The sequence below is a fragment of the Lampetra fluviatilis genome, chromosome 2 (genome assembly GCF_964198595.1).
Source record: "Lampetra fluviatilis chromosome 2, kcLamFluv1.1, whole genome shotgun sequence".
NCBI lineage: Eukaryota > Metazoa > Chordata > Hyperoartia > Petromyzontiformes > Petromyzontidae > Lampetra > Lampetra fluviatilis.
In genome coordinates, this window is record NC_136276.1 from 21,505,186 (window position 1) to 21,529,711 (window position 24,526).

The following is a 24,526-nucleotide window of genomic DNA, read 5'->3' on the forward strand; positions in this document are numbered from 1 at the left end:
GAGGAGCAACGCTCATCACGAGTTGAGGGCCGGGCAGTTAAAACACAGTAAGTTGGCACAGTGAGCAAAAGGTGGTGCATCTGCCAGTCATCTCGATCAACCATATCACCTGGGCCTGTCCTGTGACCTGCCAGCGAACTTTCCGCACTTAACAGCATGGCCTCATCGTGCACATAGCCTGGCACAAGCACTGTTAAGTGGCGAATAGCTCCGGTTTGACAGTGGAGGTCTCACTCCAAATCAGTAAAGGCAGCATTATCTCTTCATCGGCTGTGCAATGCTGTGTGGAGCTACTTGGTTTGCTGCTTCGCACGAAGCTTCGAGTCTTCTCGGCCACAGTCATGACCTCTCTTCTCTATGCTTGTGAAACGTGGACCCCTCAAATAGAACATCTGCGCCGGTTAGAAACATTCAGGCTGGCATGCCTACGATCCATCCTGGGTTTAACCAGGCTGGATTGTGAGGTGCTCATAAATCCTTAAAGGATATGGAGACATTCCCATCAGTAAGCTCCTCGGGCAGGCAAGGTTGCGTTGGCTAGATCATGTAGCCTGCATGCCCAGCCACAGCATGCCCAAGCAGCTTCAGTTTGGCCGCATCGAGGGAGCTAAACGGGCACGAAATGGGCTGGAGAAGAGATGGACTGATGCGGTATGGGAGGATGTGGAGCTGAGTGGAATTGCCGACGACTGGTACCAGCAGTGTCACGATCGGTCTCTATGGAGGAGACTCGTGAAGGACGCTGCTGGGCAGTTGGAGGCAGTCGCCCTCCAGCAACAACGGAAGGCAGAGGAGCGACGCTCGCAACAACGTGTGGAGCGCCGGGCGGATCAAATCCAGAAAGTTGGCACAGTGTGGGTGTACAGCTGGTGGTGCATCTACCGGTCATCTCAGCCAACCCATGGCACCTCGGTCTGTCCTGAGACCTGTCAGCGTGCCTTCGACACTTCACGTGGCCTCAAAGTGCACCTAGCCTGGCACAGGTGCCGTGGTGACGTTACCATCACTTAGTGGCGAATGGCGGGTTATTGGTATTGAAGCAGGAGTTCAGAGGCTAGCATGCTTCACAATGAATCCGGCAACCCGAGTTCTATTCCCACTCCCAGACATTATTGGTCGAATATCTGAACTGGTCCCGAGCTTCCACTAAGGTGACTCAGCCGACATTGAGTAACCGGTGGGTGTGGTGTCGGGCGGTCTTTGTCTCTATTTAGCACGGTTAGCTACAGATGGTGTGAAAAGTTATACATACATACAAAAGTAAAACATTTGTTTTCATATAAAATAAATTACTTATCGGTCAAAGGATTCAACTGGAATTGCTTGATCTGAAAATCCAAAATCGACTGTCTGAAAAACTCTCTGAAAACCTGACATCGAAATGTTTGTTTACCAAACTACTGTCCAGCGAATGAGCGGTGATTGCATTGCAGCAGCTTTACACGTGGACACTTCCCATATCCAGATCTTCCCCCTCATGCAGCAGCCACATTATTGCGACTGTCATCTCTGTGGGACCAGTAAAATGACTGCACGTTTTTACATGCTGTACATGCAACAGGGTTACCAGTGGCTGATCTCTGTTCAATAAGGATATACTAGTTAATGTCATAGCAACTTGGAATGTACACTACCTACTCGGGATAATCAGAATATTTGAGCACCGACCACCAAAGTCCTGAAGTAAGATATTTTATGATCACATCCCGTAAGTAAAAAATGTTTTAAAGTAGTTTCATTCGCATTCGTAATATGATGTATATACTCTTCATCATGACATTTTACGTGGCCGTGGATATGCGAGAGACCGCGAGATGGTGGCCCTAATGATTGAGTTGAGCAGGTGGCTCACAGTCGAAAGGTCGTGTGTTCAGATCCGAGTTGGGGGTTGACTCAACCCATTATCCGTCTGGCGTCGATGCAATGAGTGCCGCTGTGGGGGAGTCAACAGTGATTGACCTATTGAGTCTGGCACCTGGCACAGGAATGTAGAATTTCTAACCACTGGCTCCAGGCGATGAGCACGACCTCAATGTTCATCTGAGCTGGACATTACTTTGGCTGATTGGGATGGTCCGACAGAACGTCAACTGTCCTGTGTTGCATATAGAAGTCTACGTGAAAGAATAACTTGACACAGATAGACATGGAAACCAAAGGGACAATCCTGGATTGGGGTGTTGGAAATGGCAGACTGGGAAAATTATTCCATAATAGAAGTGCGTGGGAAGGGCAAATTATTGTTCGGAAAAGTTAATGCATCGGATACCGATACCAATCTTGTTAAATCGCATTGTTGGCTAAGCAATACTGTTACAAGATTAGATTGTACGTATGTAGAGCTTCTTCTACACTGCATGTAGCCAGCCATGCTAATCAGAGGTGTGTAGGAAGGACAACAAACGAAACACACAAAGCAGTTCTGAATAAATTACTTTTCAATCTAGATGCTTTAAAAGTGCGTAGCTCCAGTGGCTTCCTATTATCGGAAGGAAGAGCGTTCCAGACGGCCACAGGAGCGCATCTGAAAGCGTGGGATGCAGTGACCGTCTGCGAGAAAGACTGGAGTCCTCTAGCAACGTGAACCTCTATACGGGATCAATGTGCAAAATATAAATCTTGATTTTAAGCTTTAGTGACCGCAGGAATCCACGATTGCTCGTGTTGTGATCGAAATGTCGTGATCTATTATTTTTCTACCGACGTGACTTTACCGAAAGAACCAAAGAGTACAAAATAGAAATGTTAACGTTGGATTAATGGCTCACAACATATATATTAACCGTGATGGACAAAACAACGCTTCGTGCTGCAGATCAAGTTAATTTTCGTTGAAGTTAGACGACTCCCTTCTGTGAGTGAACGCCATTTTGAAACGCCGTGCCATGTTTGGCACGGGGGACGCATTCCAAATCCCATCGGCTGAAACTACCCCGAGGAGTTGAACACATCCCTTTGTCTCACACAATGCCATTTCAATGCTCGGCTTCTTTGGAGCCACATGATTGCAGACGCACGAGTCACGGCAGTCATGTGCCCGGGATGAATATAGACTTCACATGAACAGTTAAGGGGGTACACAGGCCCCGTTTGTTGCACTCAATGCCCCCACACATCGAGTCGGTGTCACACGAACGTGGCTGCTGGTGTCTTCTGCCATCATTGTGAACAACTTAACCAGCATTTTTATTTTATTTACGCACAACTTGCAACGGCGACTGATGCTTCGGCGTGAAGTCGCATTGGTGTCCGTGTGATCCACGCTTCTTCGTGTGTCCACGAGAGCGTCAATCGGGTGTCTCGTGACAATTGGGACCACGGTTCGAGGCGGTGATTTCATCACGCGTCTATTTCTTCTGAATCGAAATGGAAAAAATAAAGAGAAATGTCACCTCTCGGCTGAGCCGCATCAGTGAGTATCGCACGGCACGCTTCGTGCGCTTTAAGGTGAATTGAAGTCAAATTAAACCACAGGCTGTGAGATTTCACATTCTTGTAATTGTACTTGCGGCTTGCAGAATCGGCAAAAGCACGATTCCTAAATTGATGTCATCATTCGACACAATCGTGTGCTTTATTTGCTTGAGCAATAACTTTCATAATGCTGCAATTATATATTTTTTAAGATGTTATCAAAAGTTTGATTGAACACTTTTTACATTGTTGACAACCCATTCAGACATTGTGTACGAATAACGTGAGCACGCAGCACGAGCGTGATCACATTCATTACAACATTTTGTACAACTTTCATCATTTCTACAAGTCTAGCATGAAGGGTTTGTTACGAGTGTTTTCTTTGCGCGTTTATTCCATAGCCCTTGACATTATTCATGCACGAATGCAACTTGGTGTTGCATTTAGCTTACTGCTAATTAGTGTTACAAGGACATTATCATGATGGGGAAGAATTTACTTATACTGTGTTAACATTTGTGTGTGCGTTTAGATTTGAAGAGAAAACCCCGGGCATGTGAAGAGGTGATGTTCTCAAGTACTGTACAGATATCAGTGTTACATTATTTGCACACTTTCATTCAGCAATATTTGTAAATAGAGTAAATGGCACTCATATATTTTCACATATATTTCAACAAATGTGGAAAATATTTTGACAGGTAAGCATGGGCTGAAGAGTTATAAAAGGTGGACGATGTGAATCACGTTTCGTCTTTTCTGACGTGGAACCAAAAAGCGCGACATTTTAAGCCAAGATGAGGCAATGGAAAGTATGTGATGCTTAAGGCCCTTTAAACCCTATAGCCCTTTTGCGGTGTTTATGTTTGACAAATGACTCTGGGGTGGTCGCGTTATGCAACTTGTCAGGAAAATCAAGCTGCCCTGCTTTGTACGTTGAACTTCTGTCGCACCGTACGTAGCCAATCCCGCCAATCAGAACTAAACACAAAAAGCAGTTCTAAAGAAATTAGTTTTCAACCTACAAACATGTTTCGTTGACGGTGTGCAGCAGCAATCTGTGGCCGTCAGCTCCTCCAGTGTGGAGCTCACGATTGGGGCCCACACTCATCCATGACTGCACCAAATCACTGGCTAGAAATTGTCAATTATTTTACAAGACTCCCCCTGCCAAGTGCATTTTGTCAAGTTCAAGTTAATTTTCTTGGTTTTTTCGGTAAAATCACGTAGAAGGGAAATAAATAAAATAATGAAAATAAAATAATAAAAATAAAACATAATAAAATACAATTCTCACGACGTTTCGGCCACAACGCAAGCAGCCGTCCTCAGGTGAAGAACAGGGCTGTCGGAAAGACAGCGTCTGAATGAATAGTGTTCATTTTGTCAAGTTCAAGTTCATTTATTAGGTATAGCCCTGTGAGCCATTCGGCTCTTGAATCGGGTGCAACCGTAACAAACAAAAACAAGAAAACATCTTAAAGTGAACATGTGACTAAGTGCAAACAGAAAATCCAAGAAAAGACAGCAAATATTGCAGAAAAAAAGCACCGTACACCAACGCTGTGTGCAAAAATCCCAGTGGGATGCAAGTCAAACAACAACAACCACAAGACAACTTAGATTAAAGCCATCAGTCTTACTCCGTACTACTACAAACATGGCCAAACCAAAACAACTTTTCGAAATCACCAAAATAAAGTCATGAAAGCAATGAAACAGTGATCATAGGAACTGTGCCTGGGCGGTTATAAAGCTCGCGTATTATATTTAGACACACACATCCATTATGCATTGCTAAATACTAGTAAATAGTAAGTACGTGATGAACGTGATAAAAATACAAGTGTTAAACCGCGCAGCGTGAAGATGTGCACCATCTAGTGGTGAGTAGAGGAGTAGAAGGGGCCTCTTCAATACCGTCCACCATAAGTGACTTTCAGGGAATATTGAAAGGTTTCTGTGGTATCTTTGTTGGTGTCATTCTCCAACGTAACTTCATTACACTGATTATCAGAATGTTTATTTTTAACATCTCAACTGTAATCATCACAAATAGCAAGAATAATCGTGCCCACTGGCCTGGTTGACTTGAGTCTCACGAGATTTTCGGGAGGTTTGGAGCATTATTGGGATGTGGACAATGAATAAAATATAATTCGTGGTTTGTTGGCCTGTGGTATAAAACAATTCACGTGTTGCTGGTTTAGTTGGTTGATGGATTATAGTTGTTGATATTTTTCCACAGTTTGTAATGTGAATCTGTGGATTAGGCACAGGTTGCATTGAAGCAAGTTTATGTAACTGGCCCTGGCAAGCCCGTCCTCATAAACTTTAATTTAAATAAACACATTACCTTAATGTCACAACAACAACAAAACAGCAAATGCATGGCTCACGGCAAGTACTGGACGAAGGTACAACGCGTTGTGTTTCAAGACGTAGGCATGGAGTTCAAAGCAATGGTTGGTGGTGTTGATTTAGTGACACGCGCGCCCGTCTTGTACCCCCCAGACGTGGGAGTCGAAGACGCTGCCGCGGAGAGGGCCCCCCCACGGGGGCCCGCAGGAGGGAGGCCCCGCGGCCCTGCGCCACCACTCGGTGGCGGCACCGCGGGCCTCGGGGGGGCCCTCCCCCTGGCGAGACCCCCTCCTGCTGCTGCCCGGTGAGGCACCGCACTGGGTCACGTGGCCTGGCTCAGACTCAGCCCATGGGGCCCATGCTGAGCTCGCCTGTGGCCAGGCTCAGTGGCTCTGAGCCGGCCCCCTTGAGGCCAGAGCCGAGCCGTGTTGGTGCGGCTCTTCGACGTGACGAGGGGAAGGGGCCCTCATTCAGCAGCTGCTTGATGAAGGGCTGTGAATGATGTATTGGTCACGTCTCAACTTGTAGATATTACACTCTTGGCTTGTTCATGGCATTTGTCGTCTGCTGAATTTATTTGTGGATCTGTGTGTGATTCTGCCACGTTTCCCCTTGTAAATGAAGTGCTGTGTATTATTGCTCCTGGATTTATTTATTACGCAACTTGATTTGTTGGAAGACATGCGTGTGTGTTTCTATGGATGTTCCAATCGGTTTTTACTCTGCATTTACCGGTAACCTAAAGGGGGTAACCAGCCTAAAACATTGTTGCGATTGGTAAAATGGTAGCGCCTCCAAGTGGATGCACGAGTCACAACATGCCAGGCTTCCTTTGTCCCCCCTGGAGCACATTGCACACCAAGTGTCAGAAACGATGTTCGTGCACACGTTGATGCCACGTCGCGACCACGAGATGGTGCTCGTGTTGGGTAGAAAGCATCGAGCGCTGTGGTTCTTCTTCACCTGGCGGGCACGCGCCCCCTGGTGGTGCGAGATGCCCCTTTTGGGGGGCGCGAAATATGGCCAGAATTGTATTAGAAGGTACATCATCAAAAACACAAATAAAGCACGAGCACATAAGGGGCCGTCCATAAATGACGTCACGCGATTTTGGACGATTTTTGACCCCCCCCCCTTCGTCACACAGCATCACAAAAGGTCAGACCCCCCTCAAATATGACGTCACAAAGCTCTGCCCCCTCACCCCAAAAAATAAAACATGGTTCGAATCGCTTTAAACTATTGTCATGGTAGTGCGTATTTAATGTGGCGCTGCACTCTGATGTTGTAGGAGAAAACATGTATTAAGAAGTCTATTTAATTAAGTAGAACGTGTTGTCTATATTTATTTAAAGTTGCGCATTTTGATGTGACGTCACATTTATCACCCCCCCCCCCTCGTCACACATCGTCACAAATGTCTAACCCCGCCCCCCCCCCTAGGTGCGTGACGTCATTTATGGACGGCCCCTAAGTACAACTACTTTGTTTCATCAAACCGATGTATTTATTCACATACATTTTTTTACTATTTGGGTCTTTCGGAAAAGTCACGTAGATAGAAAAATAATACGTGACTTTGATAATTGGTTCTTTACCCTTCTATCTGGCAACAAAACTGACACCTTTGTTGCCAGATAGAAGGGTAAAGAACCAATTATCATATTTTTACTGGCAAATGAGGTTCCCATAGAATACGTGACTTTACCGAAAGTCCCAACGAGTATGAATTCCTGCAGTCACGAAAGCTTTAAGTCAAGATTTATTTTAAAAAATATGATTGAGAACCACAGGGGTGCAAAGGCTGCAGTGAAGGTTAAGAATCACTGATTCAACCGATACTGTTGACTGAGCATTCATTTACGAATAAAGTGATTGGAGTGGTCTCCATCCACGGGTCTGGAAGCCTTGGGGAAGATAAGACCCAAGAGCAGATGGTGGTCGAATGTGAGTCGTATGGATCTCTGTGTGAGTCTGTGGCTCTGTAAGTCAGCATTTCTGTGAGTCTAATAAGAGCAGATGGGGGGAGACTGTCAGAACAGAACTTGGAGATCGCACGTCAATTGTGCAGCAGATGCGGAATCCTACGGATGGGAGAAAGCCTTGGCAATGAGGTGTGGCAGTGGTGACATCAATGGCTTTGGTCATAATCGCCTCTTGATCTGGACCAATTAATAAGAGTGGGGACTACAGGGATAAACTTTAGATTGTTGTTAATGTTAGGCAATTATATACAGTAATTATGTTTGAAGAGAGCCAATGGAAACGTCTCGGTTGTTACGGCATTACAAGAGGAGGGTTAAACAACTAGGAATTTCAGAGGACGAGTTTTTAAGGATAACTGTCGAGTTTATAGCAGCAGCTGCACGATCGAGCATAATGAAGGGAGTGATGGTGTGGTATGGTGGCAATAATAGTATTGGTTGTGATGGCTTCTTGACTTGACCTTGACTTGACCGTGTTATGAAATATTAAAGCACCACAAACAGAAGCTGGGATGTTCGCGTGGTGACAACGCATTTGTTCACTCCCACAAAAGGGTGCAATTTGCTAGATGCATCCAGTGACTCACAGTGGGTGGAAAATTGTCTTTGGATATGTTTCACTCCTACTTACACGTGTGTTCGGTAGTTATAGAAGTGCAGTGTAACAGAGCGTTTGTGTGTTAGATTGTGAACCCAGCACCTCCAAGGCCCTTGAGCATGTGACGGGAGTCAATACGTCAAGCAACGCGCAGCATCCCCACGTTGGCCTGGTAAACAAATCGAATGTTTTTGTATTTATTGTAACTTTCTGACCCACCCCGTCTGGATATCTATGAAAACGAGCCTCATATCTCATTAGATTCTTCCATTCTAAATACAAATTCTGATTCTGATGTTTTATTTTCTCATGTCATGGTTGCACAATCGATACACGGTTATATGGCTCTAATGTATTCTATTTTAAAACTCACAGCCAGCTGAAAGCCAAATTTGATCATTCATTCAGTTCTGTAATAATAATTGCAGTTGCAATTTTTCAGTTTTAACTGCCAAACAACTTTTTCCCTAAATGTACAATGTTGTGTACTGCATTAATCTACAATAAACGTGATTAAATAAGTGTTCAGGCTTTTCCTGCAAGGGGGACTAATTATCCCACGCAATCCTCGCCTCATCTCCCATTACTCAAGTTATTGGCCAGAAAATCCAGAGTATGATCCTCTTGGAACATAGCCTCTGAGGCTTACTGATGCCCTCTTGAGTACTGTATTATTAGTATTACGAATGATTGTCATAGCTGAATATATCAAAAACCAAAGTTCTACTTGTTAAAAAAGTTGACAATTTGCAAACACATTTGCCATGAGCACCCAAAGCCTCTCCACTCGCTTATGAATGCAGCCCTCCCAACATCATCGCCATCGGTACACGGTCACACGCGTCTCTGACACCTCAACACTAATGGTGACAGGGTCCCACAGCTGGCATCGCCATCCCTCGTGGTCTTGTGATGCTGTAATCCAAATCGCCCTTGCACAGAAGCTCGTCTGTGTCTCCGCGGTGCTTCTCCTCTTGGGTGTGTTCCCACCTTTGGCTGCCATTCTATCAACAATCTCCTCCATCACCCTTTCTAGCAGCATGCCCTTGCCCAATCTGACTTCTTTTCCTTAACAGCCATTGCAATAGATGTATCTTTGTATTTCTTCTCTGATCCACCTGTTCATTTATTTCCGTCACTGTAATTCCCAGAAGGCATCTCTGCTTGCATATTTGCAAGCTTTTCAGCTTTTGTTCAGTTTTCTTTGCCACTGTCGATATTTCCAATCCATAGGTTACAAGAGGTGTTGTGTAATCATGAAACAAGTTATTCACTTGACATACAATACTGGAACGTACATTTTTAGTATCACGTTTCCAAAAAACACTCCAACCTGCTCTTGCTCGGATCTTGATTTAATTTTTTTTACGTAAAAGTTCAAATCACAAGCTTTCTTTGCAACTGCATATCACCTTACTCCACAAGCCTGTAATCCAGCACTATAGGGGGGCAAGGTTTGGTGGGTCACACAAATTTTGTAAAATCCCCTCCCGTGGGCATCAAGGTGCCACAGCCTGGCTTGCCAGAAGAAGGTGGCACAGCAAATTGTGGACTAATATCATCTGTCCCTGCTATATGGGATACAGTTTTTCCAACTCCAGGTGCTCTGATTTCCACCCACATGTAAAACACTTTTAAATTGTCTGATAACGTCTCATGGTGAGATGCAATTATCGTGGGCGACGATGCTAAATCAATATAAACATGGTCATGATTACCCATCACTGGGTGTGAAATGCTATTGATGTTTTTCATATGAATATACCATCAACTTTTCAGTTCAGTATTCTTCTTTCGTGGCATGGGGAGTGGTGGGGGGGGGTAATCAACAGTTTGTATAGATGATGTCATAGTTCAACCAATCCAAGGCGGCAGTCGACGCTGTATGGATTGCAGCGATACCGCCCGGGTGTGCGTGGATGGCGCACGCGTTGGCGGAGCGTTTGATGGTTCGGGCCTCCACCATGTACGCATCGTGTACGCATGTCTCCCGTGCTGCCTCCGAGCGCGGTTCAGCATGGTCCAGTTGAGTATTGCTGATCGATAATTCACTATGTAACGCGATTTTTTGTTCCTGGGTAGTAAGTGTTATTTTCTAATTGCGTATGCCTCAAAAGTATAGAAAATGTCTATTATTCCCCACAAACTTTGCTTTTGTGACCAGGACTTTACGTGAAGGAATGACACAAATGCACACCACGTTTTCTCATTGAAAATAGGTAAATTTCAAAATGTCACTGTCCTGGTCACAAAAGAAAAGTGTGTGGGGAATAATAGCCATTTTCTGTACTTTTGAGGCATAAGCAATTAGGAAATAACACCTACTGCCCAGGAACAAAACTTGTTTTTGGTACACAGTGAATTATAGTGGCCAACGGAAGCTAGTAACACTCGTTGATTGGCACACAACAGGCTGGCTGGCAACTGCTCAAGTGGCAATGCCCCCGACGGTCGCTGGTACGGGCTAATCACAGTGCGTCTCTTGCCTTCAGCTGGCACCTCGCAAGTTTGGTGGCGAGGCGCTCTACGTGAGGCTGCAGACAATTGGGCAGGGCTCGTATGCCACCGTGTTCAAGGGCATCAGCCGGTGAGGAGGCACTGTGCACCGACATTGTTTTGGTCACTAACAAAAATGCGTCACACGTAGGCTTTCACGGCTAACACTATGACCCGTATTTGTTTTCGGTTAGGACGCGTAGCCTAACTCTCAAACGAATATGTATAATACAAAAATAATAACCAAATGTTTTTTCCAGAAATAAAATTCTGGGTCCAAACAAATCACGTTTACTAAGGGTTTCCTTCCAGAAATTCTATCACGTGTTGGATTTCTAAAGCGTGTAAATGCAACCATATCTCAAGGCACGATATGAAGAGGGAAAACATGCCCATGTAGAGAGTACGAAGAGGCGTTTGATAGCAGGGAATGAGGGGATAGATTCTGATTCCGAAGCTAACGGCGTCAGGGGTGGGGAAACGTCCAAGCGGCCATGCTGCAGAGGTTCATGCTGTGGCGGCTATCAGCCGTAAAACACAGGCCCTCTGCTTCATAGCTGACGTTACCGATCCTGTGACGTTTTACCGAGAGAGAGAGAGAGGAGTAGGCCATGTGTTCCGGCGTCATTGTCAAAATATGTCCAATTTGATAACAAACAAACAAAAAATTTCGCCCATCACTTAATTGGGAAAACAACATAAGAATAATCAGCCTTAATTTTCAGGCCTGATGAAAGGGGAGAGAGTTATACTCGTTGAGTAAAAACGCGTTGAGGGCATGGATAAGCGTCCACGCAGCAGGGGAGGTGGGGCATTAAAGATGTTGCACAAACGGAGGTTTGAGGTCCTGCACAGTTGGGATATGCGAGAGGCAATCGAGAGCCCAGGATTGGTGGTGGCTTCAAGGTTTTAGACCGTCTGCCAGCGCGATGGAGACGTTTAGAAGGTGCACGCATAAACTGGAGTTTTTCCTTAGTGCGTTCTTGTTTATCCGGAGAGAGTTCTTGCCCATCTAGGGTGAGACTGCATCAAGGCAGAATGCAGGAGCAGGGCCAATGACAATGTAGAGCTGAGTGTCATCAGTAGAGAAATGATGGTCAAAGTTGAAACTGGAGATGGTTTTGCCAAGTGGCAGGAGATATATTGAGGAAGGCTAAGGGCCAAGACTAGAACCTTGTGGAACACCACAGCAGAGTGATTTCTAAGCATAAGACAGCATTTGAATGGAGACATAAACGCAGTGGTTCGAGAAATAAACACCATTTAAATGTGACATCCAATCATGGATTCTAGATTTGAAGCTTTCGTGACTGTAATTATTCACACTCTTTGTTATTTTCGGTAAAGTCACGTAGGTAAAAATTTAAATAAAATAAATGAAAACAACTAAATTAAATCACGACGTTTCGGGCGCAACACAAGCGTCCGTCGTTATTTAATTGAGTTGTTTTCATTTATTTTATTATTTTGTTGACGTTGTAACGTTGCCACTTGGCGCACGTGCTCATCGTAGTAGGGCCCCGCGTGTGTGTTGTCCCGCCGCAGTGTGACGTGGCAGTTCGTGGCCCTCAAGGTGGTGTACATACACGAGGAGGAAGGGGCCCCCTTCAACACCATCCGTGAGGGTGAGTGGCCACTACTTTGCCGCTTCAACACAGCGCAAATTATTTTCCTTGGTTCTTTCGGTAAAGTCACGTAGAAGGGAAATAATAAAATAATAAAAATAAAACATAATAAAATACAATTCTCACGACGTTTCGGCCACAACGCAAGCAGCCGTCCTCAGGTGAAGAACAGCGTTCCGACAGCCCTGTTCTTCACCTGAGGACGGCTGCTTGCGTTGTGGCCAAAACGTCGTGAGAATTGTATCTTATCATGTTAAAATTTTATTATTTTATTATTTCCCTTCTACGTGACTTTACCGAAAGAACCAATAATATGAATCCAAGCAGTCAGGAAAGCTTTAAATCGAAATTTACAGCGCAATTTGTCATCTACACAGCATCTTAACGGCCATGTACACATCTCAAGATGCTGTACGGATAGAGGGGGCAAACGTGCATCTGGAGATTTTGAAGGAGAGCCGGGGTGGGGGGTGGGGCATTCATTGCAGGAAATGAGTTGTACAATGTGGCAGGCCAGTGGAGAATTGAGATGACATAATCCAGCGCGGGCTTTTATTTATTTTGCCAGCAACCATGAGACGGGCCTACTTCGCAGTGTCACTCTGTGTGTCTGCTGTCCAACACACACACAAATATATAGTAAGATATGTAGTTAAGCGTTGCATTACAGATGTGTTAGGCCGAGGTAGGTAGAAAACCAAACACGGTCATTCTATTGTGCAGTCATTCGTGAACGAGTTGCTGAATCCACTAAGTCGATCTTTCAATCTTGCTTTGACCATTTCATCGCAGCGACACTGCCGCACGGCGAGCACAGCCGTGAGCCCGCTGCTCACCCCGTATAACTGGAGCACTTCCGTTACATTTTGATTTAGTCTTCACCCAATTTTAAATATAAAAGTCAACATCAATATCGGCCGGTACGTCTTCATAGCACAACATGGCTGTTTGATTAAAATGTAACGTGCCAGACGTAGCCAGGGGCCTCAGAGGTCAGAGTGCTGAGCTGCCATTTGCTAAGATCCCTGGGTCAAACCAAGCAGTCGCTTGCTATTATCACGTCTCGGCCCAGCCACTAATGACTGCACACACAAAGAAAAAAAACCACCACATTAAATTCGGATCTGCACTTAATTAGGCTAAATTCCTTTTCGGAGAATTACATTTCATGTTGGTCGTCATGTGGCGAACATTACTGTCAAATACAGAGTGCCTTGAAAAGGTCAGAGGTCATTTGAAGGGATCTCGGAGGTAGCTCTGTGATAACCGCTTCCCTGGGCCGTTCTCTCGCACGAGGGGGTCGCACTGCTCTGTGAGGGGGTCCAAATGGATTCTGCACCGTGTTTACATGACGCCGATAGCGCAATGGAGATGAAGCTGTGGGACAATTACATAAAGAAGCCCCAGAAACCCCAAGGCAGCATCCTCCTCCCCTGCCCCCCTCCTCAGTGTCCCTGCTGAAGACTCTGAAGCACGCCAACATCGTGCTGCTCCACGACATCGTCTACACCCAACACGCGCTCACGCTCGTCTTCGAGTACCTGGTGAGTGCTCTTCGTGCCCGCCTGCCCGCCTGCCCTGCGTGGCCTGAATTCATGCGCAGACCCGGCACCCGCGTCCCCCGCGGGAATGGTTACACCGATCCGTACCAGGCCTGGGCCAAATGTTGTGCATTCCCGGCGATCTCGAGCTGCTGGGCAGACTTTGAAAATGACCCCGTCTGGAGTCGTTTTCAAAGTCGGGCCTGAGAGCCCATTAAACAATTCGACTAATTTGCAGATCGTACTTTCGGTCAGTGAACATTATACCACTTACGTCTAACGTGAACGCGTGCATTTATGATACGCAACACAGCACATTGTCTGTGCTCTATTACGAGGTAACTTCTCCACTCACCGCCTCTGAGCACAAAAAAATCTTTAAAAATGTAAGCATCAGGGTCAAACAGAGAATGGGCAAAAAGGTCAGATCCTAAAGTTAAGTATACTTGCAGACATCTTTATACTTGTGCGTGTTTGGGTCTTGTGATCGGAGAGAAATGTGACTTTAACATGTGACCTCAAAGTAAAATACAACATCGGCAAAAAAGGTCAAATTAGATTGAAAACTCATTTCTTTAGACTTGCTTTCTGTGTTTAGATTGTTGTCCTTACTCTGCACCTCCGATTAGCATGATTAGCTACGTACGGTGCGAAAGAAGTCCAACATACAAATGATAACCTGTTGTTATTCTTGTGGGGACTGTGGTGATCTGATTGCTTTTGAACAGTAATCGTTCCAGCACTGCATGTATCAAGGGACACCTGCAGTGTGTCACGCATCATTGTAAATCCTTGGACTTGAGACCTTTGAGGTATGAGTGGAAGGTTCTGTATGAAAATAAAGATGATCCTTAATGTACACGGTGACCGGCTTATATATACAATGAACCTCTTACTTCGCAACAGATGATTGAACATCGTGTGGCTCAATTTATTACTGTGAAGAGTGTTATCATTTGTAATAATAATGCAAATTGTAAAATGTATTGAGACAGATGAGACATATGTAGAAGCTTTGACTTAAAATAATTTGGGGAATATTTAATTGGATTTCCCTGTATATTCCATAAAACTCATCGCTTTTTTTTCGTTACAAATGACCCGCACTATTTTAGCACGAGCTTGAACATTACGACATGCTGAAAATATCTTCTCTGCGTTATAAAAAGAGAAGGGCCCGTGACGGGGAATGCGCGTACGTGCGCTCACTCATTCCAGAATGCGTGAGCTAATTGTACTTCGGTTCCTCGCCTGCAGGAGACCGACTTGCACCAGTACATGGATAGGCACCCAGGGGGCCTCAATGCGCACAACGTGAAGGTCAGTGACCACAGCCTCCTGCCAAGGCCACGTGTCATGTAACCTGCTCGTGGGTTATGTTGCGCTGCCAGGAGGCGCCCGGTGGCACGACGGTGGCACGGTGGATACGCTCGCGCCTCGCAGTAAGAAGGGGCCTGGGTTTGATCTCCGACTCGGGCTCCTTCCTGTGTGGAGTCTGTATGCCCTCACCTTGTTCTGCATGGGTTTCCTCTGGATTCTCCAGTTTCTTCTCGTAGTAAAAAAAAAACATACGGTGTAACTAACTGGTATTGGCAAAAATTCCCAATGCTCAATGTACCTGCAAATTACTCAATTGGGATCACGCACAGCACCATCATTGCCTACTGCGAAAACTTGGCAGAACCCTCAGCTGAGGCTTTCTTGGCTAAACAGGTGTAACAACAACAATGATAATGACTACGTCAGTTCACTTATGTATTTGTACATCTCCGCGTAGGAATGTGTCTGCTCGTGGCTTGTGTGGCTGCATGACGCACACTTGTGCTTCGTTCAGCTGCTGCGTCTCGGTGTGATCACTCTCTCTTCGTGTCTGTGTGTGCTGCGTCTCCGTGAGGAACGATCACGTCGCGGTTAGAAGCGCTGCACTGTGAACCCGGCGACCCGAGTTCGATTCCCGCTCACGACCAATAACAGTGGTGAATGTTTGAACTGGTCCTGGGCCTCCCCTAGGTCAACTCAGCCTCAAAGGAGTACCTGGTGCAGTGTGTAAGCATCGTGTGGTCCTGGCCTCCCACCTCATCGTGTGCCGTGTTGGCCCTCATAGGTGCTTGCTAACAGAACTTTCCCCAATAGTCTGAGGCTAAATGGGGGGGGGGGGGGTATTTTGTCTTTGTCTTGTCTGTGACATGGTTATGCCATTGACAGAGAAACATTAAAGGGTGTGTTTCATTGCGAAAAAAATAACATTTCAGTCAGTGGGCCTTCTGGAGCCATGCTTTCATTAGCATTTGTTTAAGAAGCAAACTCTCGACTGGTTCGAGCTCTAAACTAAAGCAAACGAATGGGGAGCATCGGTGAAAAAGGCACATTGATGAATCGACTTCATAGCCCTGTCCTGCCACCCTGACGCTCAGGGACTGAGGTCAATCGGAGCTGATGTCTCGTGTACTGACTGGCGTTGCGTGTGCAGCTGTTCCTGCTGCAGCTGCTGCGCGGGCTGGCGTACACGCATTCGCGGGGCATCCTGCATCGCGACGTCAAGCCACACAACCTGCTGCTCGGCGCGTCCGGGGAGCTCAAACTTGCCGACTTTGGTAATCGTGAAGTCTGTACGGACACAAATGCGCGCATGCACGTCGTCACGTGTCGTCACGTGGCGTCACGGTCCGGCACTCGCCGTGTACTCTGCACCACCACATGTCCCCGAGGCCCTCCCGAATTAACTCTGCTTCGTGGTGATCACTGCTCTGGTGGCCCCCCCCACACACAACAGCTTTACTGCCCCCCCCCCCCCCCATATGAGAGCAGCAGAGGGGAGCCACGGTGGCGAGATGTTAACTACTTTGCCTGGTATGCAGAAGGTCGTGGGTTCAATCCGGACCCAGTGGTCACGTGGATTTTTGTTTAGGTCGTCCGGTTTTTCCCTCCACATTTCGAATCATGCTTTAAAATATTTGGCTGCTATACATTTCCACGTGATAAGCCACTTCCTTGAGCTATCATCTGTCACCAGGTCACTTCTGAAAAAGAGCTATATAGTTCAGTGGGCCTTAACTGTTAAAAGAAAAGGATTAGTGATTTATATATGTTCTTTGGGTCTTTAGGTAAAGTCACGTAGATAGGTTAAAAGAAAATAATAAAAAATAACAAAAAAACTACGACGTTTCGATCAACGTGACTTTACCAAAAGATCCAAAGAATATGAATTCCTGCAGTCACGAAAGGTTTAAGTCAAGATTAGTGGTAAAGTTTAGATTTAGTCGGGCTTGTTGTTAACAATGGCAATAGATGACCACCACCAGCGGTAAAGTAAACTTAACTTTTATTTAAATGAATAGCAAGCTTTGTGTTAAACATCGCATACACAATTTTCAACATTATTTTAAGTTAAAATAATGAATTAAGGCTCATGTATTCCTTGCCCTAATTTAATGTAACCCTTTTTATTGAAATCCCACCGATTACTTCGTCAGGAAAGTTTGGGCTGTGCGTGTCACAAACCCACGTGACCTCAGTCCACATGTGGCAGTCGTCAATGGCTGCCTCACACCAAGAAGAGTCTGGGTTCGATTCCCGACTCAGGCACCTTTTTGTGTGGAGTCTTTATGTTCTCCACCTGTTCTGCACGGGTTTCCTCCAGGTTCCACATTTTCATCCCATAGATAAAAACACATCGCACTGTGACTGGTATTGGCCAAACATCCGAATGCTGGAAAATCACGTGCAAATTATGGCGTTTAGAAATACGGATAACCTCGCACCAAGCACCAGAAATGTTGTTGAGACTCAGTAAGTCTTTGCTGGGTGAACATAGCCGGGTAACAATAATAATGCTGTACCGCCACCGCCGCTGCTGCTGCTGCCGCCGCCACAGGAATGGCAAGGGCGCAGTCGGTGCCCAGCCGCTCCTACTCGAGCGAGGTGGCGACGCTGTGGTACCGCCCGCCCGACGCGCTGCTCGGCTCCACGCGATACTCCTCCGGCCTCGACATGTGGTCAGAGCAACCGGCGGGGCAGGACGCTCGCCCCCGCCGCACGGACCCCGGCCGCACCGTGCCCTGTCCCATGATGCACAGCTACTGCATTGGCCTCTCTCTCAGCGTCGCCTGCTCATTTCACTCGAACATTATGAATCCATTGCGGTTCCGATGACGTACGTGTACGTCATCGGTTTTTCTTCCGACTCAATCCCGAACGGAATGGGCCATGCGGGAGGGCGTGTGGCGCAGTTTGGCACCAGCTATCATAGAGTGTGGCCGTGTCGTCGCTGCGGTGAGTACAGAAGTACTACGCCTCTCTAAATAAGATCAACGCTGAACCGCTTGCGCTTTCCGGGATTCAGCGGTGAACGGGACACCCACCCCGCAATTTGCAGACGTCCCGGAACGGGAAAGGGTTAGAAAGGTGGTAAAAGTGCAAACCTGAAGTCACTTGTGCAAGCGACTGCTGGCAGAAAGGCCTTCACTCAAGGAAGCCCAAGAGAGTCCCTCTAGTGCAGCGGTCCCCAACCTTTTTGGCACCAGGGACCGGTTTCGTGGGGGGGGGGGGGGGTCATCATTGGGTCTTTCCCCCTTTTCAAATAAGCTCTCCAGCGACGTTTGTTTTTACTCATTTTGGCTACTAGGGGTTAGCAGCTTGTGGGCTTACCAACACTGTGACTGTGACAAGTGCGCAGTGCGGGAAAGAGGCGCGGACGGAAGTGGTGAATAATAAAACAATGGGGGCAGGTTCCACGCGCGGACTCACTGCTCTCACCTCCTGCTGCTGTGCGGCCCGGTTCCTAACAGGCCACGGACCGATACCGGTCCGCGGCCCGGGGGTTGGGGACCCCTGCTCTAGAGGGTATTTGGCCTACTCTTCCACGCTCACCAGACGTCTTGGAAGTGGTGGAAGTACCCACACTTGAACCCACCGCACGCCACCTGCCGACGAACTAACTGCAGAGTGCCCATTGATACAGGCTTCGCTCGCGCCCACGTGTTCTTTCCTTCCTCTCCCGTGTGTGTGGGGCACAGGGCTGTCGGTTGTATCTTTGTGGAGATGCTGCAGGGCATGGTGATCTTCCCCGGGGTGCCGGGCGTCTGGGATCAGCTGGAGCGCGTGTGGCAGGTGGAGCCGCGCCGTTCGTGTTGCACCGTGGGGTTATTTCACAATTATAATAATCATTTGCTCACATTTGTTCTTCTCGGTGTTATTGCCATTAAATAACCCAGAATGCAAAGTGGATTTTGAAAATACAGAAAAAAAAACTGCAGATAACATTTCCCAAGCTCCGCGTAATGCATGCTCGAGATTAGGGATCGCACGAGGGCGTCCGGGCTCGCTACCCTACCACGGTAGGGGTAACGATCGGGAGCGGTATCACGCCAGTCTCATTGCGCGAGGCGATCACGAAGGAAGGCGCTGTAGTTTCTAGACACTGTCCGTAGTAGTTGCACAGGAGTGGGCGATGTTTCCTGTGTGTCATCCCACGTGAGTGATTTGCGCGTACATTTGGCAAATTTGGACCGTGACGCCAGAACGCAATGGCATAACTCTTTTCGAATGGTGTCACGCGATCATGACAGTTAATACACGTGCAATATTAACCAGGGCAGCCTGCCGGGTTGGAGCTGTGAACCTCTGCAACAAGCGGGGAACGCGCTGCCGCTGGGCCATGTCCTAGGTTGGCCACATCGCGGCAACCCTAGCTGCACCTCGTGAGCAGCTTCGGTGGCATCGGCAGGTGACATGGCAGTGTCCGCTACAACCTCCCCGCGGAGAGAAGGAACGCCCGGTTCCCATGGGGCTCGTACTGGGCAAGGCCAGTGAGAACCCACGTTCTCACAGCGGCTCCACCCGGCTTCAACCACATGTGAAACGTTCTCGGGTGACAGATGCACAGACGAACAGACGGCTGGTCAATTTGGACAGAAACGCCAAGCCCTGGGCATAGAATTAATCGGCACAATCGGCTCCCTGAACAAGCATGTTTTAACATCCCCGTCCAGGTGCTTGGGACACCAAACGAAGAAGAATGGCCAGAAGTGACATCTCTGCCGCTCTACAAGCCAGGTGAGTTGTGCTTGGAAACTATTAAACTGAACAATTTGTCTGTTACCAGGTAAGGCCCACTGAGCTGTATTGCTCTTTTTTCATAAGCGACCTGGCCACAAATTATGGCTGAACGAAGTGGCTTATCGCATGGAAATGTATAGCAGACAAATACTCTAAATGCATTTTGATTCTAAATGTGGAGGGAAAAACCGGAGGACATGGAGAAAAATCCACGCGACCACGGGGAGAGTAACATGCAAACGCCAAATATACAGCAGGCGTCATGGTCGGGATCGAACCCACAACCTCCTGCATACCAGGCAAGGGAGTTAACATCTCGCCACCATTACTCGACGGCCTGACTATGTTCAGGCCATTGAGTAACCCAAGTAGCCAAGTGGCCGAATGGCACGAACGCCACTGAGCCTGTGTTCACGGAGCACTGAATTGAGTATCATCTGCTGCACATAAACTGTCAGAGTGCCGTCTGCTGTAGAGTGGGCATCTATGACCCTGTGACAGTAACCCATAAGAGGGCATGCCAATCTTTGCTCGTGCTGTAACTCACGTGCCCAGTATGAACATTAAACGATAGCTAAATAGCAACTGGCCAACTTTTATTTTAAAAAAAATAGTATTTTATCTCAATGGGCTCTTAGTGGCCTAAATGTATAAATATAGTAGAGAAATATACAAACATTCAAATGGAATGTGTTTAAATGTGTACTTTGACACAGAGCATGCTTTGTTCCGCAGATCTTGATTAGGTCTTCACAAATGTACAGGCTCAAGCAAAGTACTAAATCACATTTTAAATGATTTGTTTTTGTACAGCCACCAGTGGCTTGCTTGAGACTATAAAAGCCCCCCGTTTAGGAAATTAATCTCTCTTGAGTGGGAGTCTTGAATGAGACCCAGCTGTTATGTTGGCAAAATATTGACAAAGGCATTGCCCTCTTGAGCTATCTAGCAACCAGTTTAACATAATGTACCTTTCAATATATTCACTAATCCCACTGTTGTACTGTACTTGCGTTTCCAGAAGACATTGTGCCTCAAAAGCCGCGGCAGCTGGGAAGAGTATGGAGAATGTGAGTGGAGTGAATTCGACTTGACCGTGTCTCCGCTGCTGAATAAAACATCACACGATACTCTCAGTTTTCCTGGAGGCTAACACTTGTAACTTATTGTGTTTTTGTACTTTTATTATTGTTTTATTTTGCTTATTTACCCAGCAAATCCTGAGTCTCAAGACTAATTTTCTTGAAGGTACTGCCACGTTTTTTTGGAATAGGGAGGCGATGTTGCTAAATGTAATCTCAATTGAGTAATTTGCAGGAAATGTTAGCATTGGGATATTTAGCCAAAACACCAGTTACATCGAGTGTTGTTTTTTTACGGGTGTAAACTGGAGAACCCGGAGGAAACTCATGCAGAAACAGGGAGAGAACACACAAACTCCACACAGAATGGTGTCGAGTCGGGGATCGAACCCAGACTATTCTTGCTGCGCGGCACTAGCATGACCACTTCACTCCCATGCCGTCTACGAGGGCTTTAATGTTGAATCACATTGTTCCCGAGGGATACGTTCCGTAGATGCTCGTGAATAACAAATTCCGAAAATTATTGTTGGCCCAAAAAAACCTCTTTGTAATGAATTACCTTAAATGAATTCATAAATAAGCTATTAAATACGTGAAAATTATCTCATCACTTTCTCACGTCACATTCTCTCTCATCACTTTATCTCAGGGGTGGGGAACCTTTTTTCTGCCAATGTCCATTTGTATAATTATAATCATTCGTGGGCCATACAAAATCATCAACTTAAAAATTAGCCTGTTATAGTTGGTCAAACATTTAATTAACTCAACCCTAATGTGATAGCAGGAACTGCTTCTCTTTGGCGAGGCGTGTGATGTTAGCTGGTATTGATGATGTTGCTACTTGCAACTGCTTTTCCAGGTTTGCTCCTAGATTTATTGAATTTCGAGTCCTGCCTGCAGTTGCCGTGGCAGGGCCACACCAAATGATTTCGCGGGCCTCATACGGCCCGTGGGGCGGACGTTCCCCACTCCTGCCCTATGTCATCACCTTCTGTCGTTCTCGATGAATCAGCCATGTCGAGTTCCAGACGCGCTTCGCAGGCAGCCAAAATCGCAGACGGCAAGTTCATGAGTAAGGAGGCGATGGCCCGTGGCACCACGGCAGGATCGTTTGCTGTATTACAAACTCGTGCGGTACTCCTGTGTGTCAGGCTGGGCTGTGTCCCGCACGCAGAGGACCTGGCACGGAGCTTGCTGCAGTGCTGCCCTGGCAGGAGGCTGCCTGCCCACGCAGCGCTGAGGCACTCCTTCTTCAGCGACCTCCCTGCCCGCGTGCGCGCTCTGCCTGACGGTCAGCCCTGCAGCATCGTCGGCATCACGATCGTAGTTGAAATTATTTGGTGTTTCGCGTCGTGCTCATTTGCGCAAAGCTCTCGCCAAGGGCACAGACGTCAACTGCGGTGTTGTTTCACAGTCAGGGGGCAATCGCAATCGTGTGATTTGCAAGTCATTTTTCAGCATTGGGATGTTTGGCCAATATCAGTTGCATTTCATCGGATACTCACCGATGATGTTGCCATTTGTGCAACTCCCAAGGTCCACGAATCTACTTGCTGTACTGCCGCCTTCTGCTTGTTGTCATACCATCTTAAACTTGCTCCACTGCCATCTCCTGGCCATCTTAAAGCACCGCAGGTTTTAAGTTTCATAAATCTGTGTAACTCACCAACCCTTGCCTCCAAAGCACTGGGGGTGAAAGCTGTGCAACCTGTGTTGATGTCTTTGTGTTGTTTGTTGTTGTTACGTTCTGACCCGCCCCGACTCGACATCTGTGAAAAAGAGCTTAATAGCTTATCGGATTCCTCCAGTATACACAAATCTGATTCTGATACACACTTGCACCAGGTACGACCTACGAGAGCGACCAGCACAGGTGCATGCAACCACGGACGTTGGCAAGGAACTTGCCTTATGTCGTCAAGCTTACAGGGAATCGCTTTGACCACCGGTTAAGAGCCGATTGTGATGAGGATGATGATGGGCCTGCTGCTGCTGCTGAGGATTGTTTTTTGTTTTTGTTGCTTCAGTGAACTTTTATTTATGTGAAAATGTGTCTACCCTTACAGTGTTACAGAGTCGTTGATGTTGTCGTCATCACCAGGTTTCCATACTATCTCAGCATTTGAGAATCGAAGCACTGTGGCAGATCGAAGCCCAGACATTGCATTGTACCTTGTTTGTATGTTGAGAACTTCTTTCGCACCGTACGTAGCCAACCGTGCTAATCGAAGGTTCGGCATTAATCCGAATGCCGTGCGGTTTGCAATGCAGCGCTGTCGGTGTTCAGCGTGGAGTCTGTGGAGCTACTGCCAGAGGGGTCGGCGCACTGCAACCCCAACAGCAGCACCTGGAAGCCCAGCAAATGGCGGCGGCGGCAGCCGCAGCAGCAGCAGCCATGCTGAGAAGCGCGTCGTTGCCACGGCACTCGTGGTGGGCACTGTGGTGGCTCGGAGATGTTAACTACCTCGCCCGGTGTACAGGAGGCCACGGGTTCGATCCCGGCCCTGACGACGCCTGTATATTTGTAGTTTGCACGATCTCCCCGTGGTCGCGTGGATTTTTCTCCGGGTCCTCCGGTTTTTCTTTCCACATTAAGAAACATGCTTTTAGAGTATTTGGCTGCTATACATGACCACGCGATAAGCCACTTCGTTGAGCTATCATTTGTGGCCATGTCGCTTCTGAAAAAGTGCTATACAGCTCAGTGGGCCTTACCTTGTAAAACAAATAAAGTGTGGGAGAGCACGAGTTTCCATGCATTGCCTTATTGATGCACCTTAGGGTGAGTTCGGATTGGATGACATCAGTGTAGTAATTTCAACATTAACTGTTATATTCTGTTATGCGGCAATATGTTCAAGAGCTTAATGCCAATGCCGAGGTCTGTTAGCTACGAGAGGGCTTCAGGACAGCATTGCATGGCAGGTCACTTACATATATAAGTGTTAAATAGTGACGGTGCTAGCATCGGCGAGCCTTGAGTTGAGGCCACTTCGTAATTATCTTGCGACTGTGTTCACCAGCGAGGTGTTCACCCTGAAAGTTCGGTTGTTGAGCATTGCGTCGATTAGGTGAAGAGTACCACGGCGTCGGATGATATTGACCGTCTACCAGCAGCAGCAGGCCATGATGCCAAACGGTGTCATAGGCAGCACAGAGGTCATTCATTTGCTGTGACAGTTTTCTGCTGACGCTGGAAACTGGCTTCTATGATGGTGGTGACGGCAACCATCTACCCGCAGCAGCTACAGACAGTTTGAAATCCGTCTCATTCGGAAGGCAGCGTATGATCGATAATGGGGGGTAAGTCTGACAAGCATGGAGCATGTTCCATCAGCTTAGAGGTGTAGGACAAGGA

At 47.0% G+C, this 24,526-nt stretch overlaps 1 protein-coding gene across 1 annotated transcript; it reads left to right on the plus strand.

Moving 5' to 3' along the window:
- The first annotated feature begins 3,366 nt into the window (after nt 1–3,366).
- Nucleotides 3,367–23,759, plus strand: LOC144938133 (cyclin-dependent kinase 14-like). Its single transcript, XM_078865852.1, has 15 exons — nt 3,367–3,412; nt 3,950–3,981; nt 5,932–6,082; nt 8,448–8,533; nt 10,854–10,948; nt 12,403–12,482; nt 13,932–14,026; nt 15,281–15,343; nt 16,494–16,617; nt 17,898–18,018; nt 19,039–19,132; nt 20,014–20,077; nt 21,102–21,150; nt 22,320–22,459; nt 23,440–23,759. The coding sequence occupies exons 1-15, from the start codon at nt 3,367–3,369 to the stop codon at nt 23,568–23,570; spliced, it is 1,371 nt and encodes a 456-aa protein (XP_078721978.1). The 3' UTR covers nt 23,571–23,759.
- Nucleotides 23,760–24,526: the final 767 nt, after the last annotated feature.